Source organism: Myotis davidii, unplaced genomic scaffold (genome assembly GCF_000327345.1).
Source record: "Myotis davidii unplaced genomic scaffold, ASM32734v1 scaffold399, whole genome shotgun sequence".
NCBI classification, from domain to species: domain Eukaryota; kingdom Metazoa; phylum Chordata; class Mammalia; order Chiroptera; family Vespertilionidae; genus Myotis; species Myotis davidii.
This window is the reverse complement of record NW_006292094.1, coordinates 5,440,037-5,444,548: the sequence shown is the minus strand read 5'-3', so window position 1 is coordinate 5,444,548 and position 4,512 is coordinate 5,440,037. Positions and strand designations below refer to the sequence as shown.

The window sequence follows — 4,512 nt, the reverse complement described above, 5'->3', positions numbered from 1 at the left end:
GTTTCTGTCTTCACCACTGCCTTCTTTCAACTTCAAAGGCACACTGGTCTTTAGACATTTTCTGTCGATAACGCCGGTGTTTTTCGGCATCGGAGCGATGTGTTTCCAGTAGCTAGTCTTCAGATACATTCTGTTGCAGGCGCTGCCTTCTTTTAAAATCAGATGCATGTTGCTCTGCAGACATTTTCTGTCGATAACGCCAGCACCTTTCGGCTGTAGAGCTATGTTGTATCAACAGTTGTTCTTTAGACATAGTCCCACCTCTCTACTGTCACGGTCTGAGATGCAGGTGAATGAGAGTCCTGGCTGTCAGGCCGCTGAGAGCTGTCTGACCAAAGGCTGATTCTGGCTGATTCTGTGGGTGGGGCCTCCTCCTCCCTGCTGTCAGTTTCCACAGCTGTGATGAGGAAGCTGGGGTGACAGAGGGAGCTGTGCCCTCCAAGCCGCCCTCCCTCTCCCTCTGCTCTATTTCCAGTGGTGTCAGCGCTAGAAAGCGCCCGATGGAGCACGGGCCGGGCCCGCGAGGCTGTGCAGGCTCAGGGCCCGTGGGCAGGTCCCTCCTGACTGCGCTTTCTCCTCCGCTCTGAGCTGACGCCGATCTCCCTCTCTCTGCAGGTGCACCTTCCGCTTCCCCAGCACAGTCATCAAGATCCAGTTCACGGCGCTCTACCACCAGGAGGAGGCCCCCGCCTCGCCGCTGCGGCCGCTCTACCCCCAGATCTCCCCTCTGAGGATCCACATTCCGGAGCCGGACCTCCGGAGCCTGGTCAGCCCCATCCCCTCCCCGACCGGCACCATCAGGTGAGCGCTCAGCCCCGGGAGCTCCCGGCTCCTCTGCGGGCCGGGCCTGGGCGCCAGGGGTGCTGGAGAGGACACTGGATGGACGGGTGGGGCCTGCGTGTGCGCTGCGCAGCCAGAGACGCCCTGGTGGCATTTTGAAGCTGGAGGAGCATCTGGGGACCTGGCTCCTGGCAGAGGTCCCTGGAGAATTCTCTCACAAAGCGCAAGTCCCGCCCCGCGCGTCACGCTGCCGGTCTGAAATGTGAGGGCCTTTGACAGCAGCACAGGCTTCTGTGGGACGTGGGAGCGTGTTAACCGCGTGTGTAAGTCTCCGTCTGTCTCCGATGTGACAGCCTCAGGGCGGTTCCCGAGGGAAGCCTGCCACCAGAGGTCGGCGTGCAGGCCGGCGGCCGAGCTGTCTGCGGTCAGCACCGGCACCTGCCCGCCCTGGTCCTCCCGTCCCCGCGGCATGAAATGTCTGTGGGTCAGGCTGAATGCATTTTCAGATCATCTCCTGCTTCGCTGAGGACGTTTTAAAATGACATGGCTCTCCTGCCTTCACTGTGTGTGTGTGTGTGTGTGTGTCTGTGTGTCTGTGTGCGTGTCTGTGTGTGTGTGTGGCCCTGAAGCCCCGATGCGCGCACTTGGCGATTCGCCTCCCCGGCCCCAGGCGTCTCCGCAGGGCTGTGCGTCCGGGCGCAGTGTCAGCCCCGGGGAGGCACACGGGCTCTGCCAGGGCCTCGGACCACAGGCACCGCTAGCGGCTGGTCTGCCTCCCTGTGCACCAGGCTCACCGCGAACCGGTGGCTGTTTCCTCCCTGGGCCGGCTCCGCTTGGGAACCACACGCGGGTTCATCGCTGTGATGATCCCGTGTCGCTGGCGCCTTTGTTTTCCACCGAGACGTGTTGGTCACACGTTGGGATTCGCTCGCACTGAGCTGCGGGAGGCGGTTCCCCCAGAGCCCGTGATAGGTGTGTCCTGCTCCTGCAGAGAGAGTTCGGGGGCAGCTGCAAATGGCCCCGCTCAAGTCCGGGGCCTGGCCGGGGACAGGCGGCCGGGCCTGTGTCTGTCCTCAGTGGCGTCCGCGCTGCGCTGCTCCGCGTGGCCGGCACTCACCAAAGCCTCTGCTCAAGCTCGTTTTACTCGTCCCGCGGGCTCTGCTCTGACTTAGCTGCCTCCCGTGTGTCCGCACTTCGAACCCGAGTTTCCAGGGAGGCCCCACCTGAGCCCAGGCTTCGATTGTGCTGTGAAGTGCTCCTGCCTTTCCACGCGTGTGACGAGCACACGGGGAGAACGTAGTGTAGCACAGCGAGCAGCCTCTGTGGAAAAAGCCTGCAGTTCCTCACAGTCCCACAGTGTTCCATCCGACCCAGCCATGCACTGGGCCCAAGGTCGCATAGAAGCGCGCACGCCGGGCTCGGCAGTGAGGTTCGTGCAGCCCCAAAGCAGAGACAGCTCAGGCCCACCAGCCGATGAGTGGACTCATGGGAGGTGGCTGCCCTTCCGTGGACGCGGTTCGGGCTGAAGGCATGTTCAGTGTGGTGCCTCGACAGCAGTGTGCCATGTGCAGGGCCAGCTGGTGGGAAGCCAGCAGAGCAGGCAGATGTGCAGGGACAGGAAGTCGGGGAGCGGCTGCGGCTGGGTGGTGGCAGGGCCTTTCTTCCCGGCGTGAGGAAAGGTCTGGAATGAGACGCTGTGGTGGTTACACAACTCGCAGATGCACGGACACGGCCTGTGCACTCGGAATGTGTGAGGCTGTGCGTCGCCCTGAGGCTGACCCTTAACCCAGCAGCACCAGAGCTGCGAGGGCCCATGACGGCCTGGTGTGCTCCACGCGGCCAGGGAGACCGCAGCAGGCAGCCCCACCTTCACCCCCAGCCTCACTCCAACCCCAGCCTCACCCACACCCCCAGCCTCACCCTCACCCCCAGCCTCACTCCAACCCCAGCCTCTCCCTCACCCGCAGCCTCACCCTGACCCCTAGCCTCTCCCTCACCCCTAGCCTCACCCTGGACCGCATTAACAACTAGAGGCCCAGTGCATGAAATTTGTGCACTATAGGGTCCCTAGGCCTGGCCAGCGATCAGGGCCAATAGGGGCCTTCCTTCTGGCTGCCGCCTGGGGCCTCCCTTCCCCAGCTGCTGGCTGCTGGCCAGGGCTTCCCTTCCCCGGCTGCTGGCTGCCGGCTGGGGCCTCCTTCATTCCGCGCCGGCCCCTGGTGGTCAGTGCACATCATAGCGAGTGATCGGTCTCCCGGTCGAACTCCTGCGGGGACAGTTTGCACAATAGGCTTTTATATATATAGATGAGTTTATAATCGGCCAAGTGTTTGGGTTTGTACTTGGAGAGCTTCGTAAAGTACATGTATCTCCGAGTCATGTTCCGAATAAAAGTGGGCCGCCTGGTGAGGAGACGGGGAGCTGGTAGGAGCTGTTGGGAGGAGGCTGAGGGCGTCCGGGGGGAGGAGGCCCTTTCACTTTGCAGTGCCTCTGGAACTGCTGCTCTGAGAGTCCCGGCAGCGCTCTGTTTATATTTAACTTGTTTTAGGGGCAGGAGTCAGTCAGGGGCTGCCTCGTCTGTCTCCGTCCTGCTGGTCCCACTCTGTCCTTCTATCTGCGGCCGCCTACAGGGGCCCGGCTTCCTGTTTTCATTTGGTAAAACGTGAGCAGGGAGAGCAGGAACTGGAACAGGGTTTGTGTTGACACCGTTTCTCTGGCTCTGGAATTCAGCTGAGCCTTCAGAGACCCCAGAGGCCTTGCCAGCCTTAGCTCCCAGGAGCCTCTCTGCAGGGAGGCGCCCAGTGTTTGCCAACAGCCTGGCCCGCCCTCCCCTCCGGAGTCCTCCCCTGGAAACCAGACGGCTCCGCCTCTCTCCGGAGGAAGTGCCCCGGGGGAGCGCCTGGCAGCCCAGCCCAGCCCTTTCTGAGAAGGCAGCCTGGCCCAGGGCCCCTCTCCTCCTCTATTTGTCTCCTAATTTGGTGAGGCTGCCACCCGCTTGCCCCATTGGCTGCTGGGTCCCTGCAGTTTGGAGACCCGCTGTTCAGTTTGGGTTGGTTTTCTCCACACCTTGTCCCCAGCCCCTGCTGCTCCAAGATTTGGGGAGTGGCTGTACCTGTGGGGACGCTCTCCCTGGTAAACAGCCGGCCCTGCCCCCCCCCGGCCCTGCCCCCTGCCCCCTGGCCCTGGCCCTGCCCTCCAGCCCTGCCCCCTGGCCCTGGCCCTGCCCTCGGCCCTGCGTCTTCCGCCTGTTTCCAGTGTTTTGCTTCCCAGCTGCCAGGCCCTGGTGTGCTGTGCGGTCGGGTGGTTTCTTCACCCTGAAGCACTCCACCCAGAAATGAGTGAACACTTGCTCAAGTGAATGTTGCTATCGAGGCAGCGTTGCCTTTTTTCCGTGTTAAAGCAGCGGTATTTATAGAAAAGAAGAAATGGGTCATCGTTTGCTGGGTGTGGCAGAAGCACGCCGTCTGGAAAGTGCTCCTGTGAGCGAGCTTTAGAAACGGCTGCACTGACCCCAAGAAAGCACACACAGCGAGCGCCTCCGCGTCACTCAGAGCCGGGCTCTCACAAGCTGTTTCTTCACGAAAGCTTCTCTTGACTGTTCTATTGTAAACGTCAAAAGCGGAAGTAATCTGTTTACTGAAACTTGGCAAAGGTTACAGAACATGAAGTAAAACAAAAAGCAACTGGCACCAAAGCCTAAAGCCCTCACAGCGCCCTCTGCGCGCAGTCCCA

The 4,512-nt window shown here is 61.5% G+C and overlaps 1 protein-coding gene across 1 annotated transcript in view; it reads left to right on the top strand.

Moving 5' to 3' along the window:
• The window catches only part of FOXK1 (forkhead box K1), a 60,742-nt gene that overhangs the window by 41,883 nt on the left and 14,347 nt on the right, over nucleotides 1-4,512 (top strand). The window contains exon 2 of the mRNA XM_006765485.2: nucleotides 616-801. Within this exon, the coding sequence (XP_006765548.1) occupies nucleotides 616-801 (186 nt within the window). The remainder of the gene's footprint in view (nucleotides 1-615; nucleotides 802-4,512) is intronic.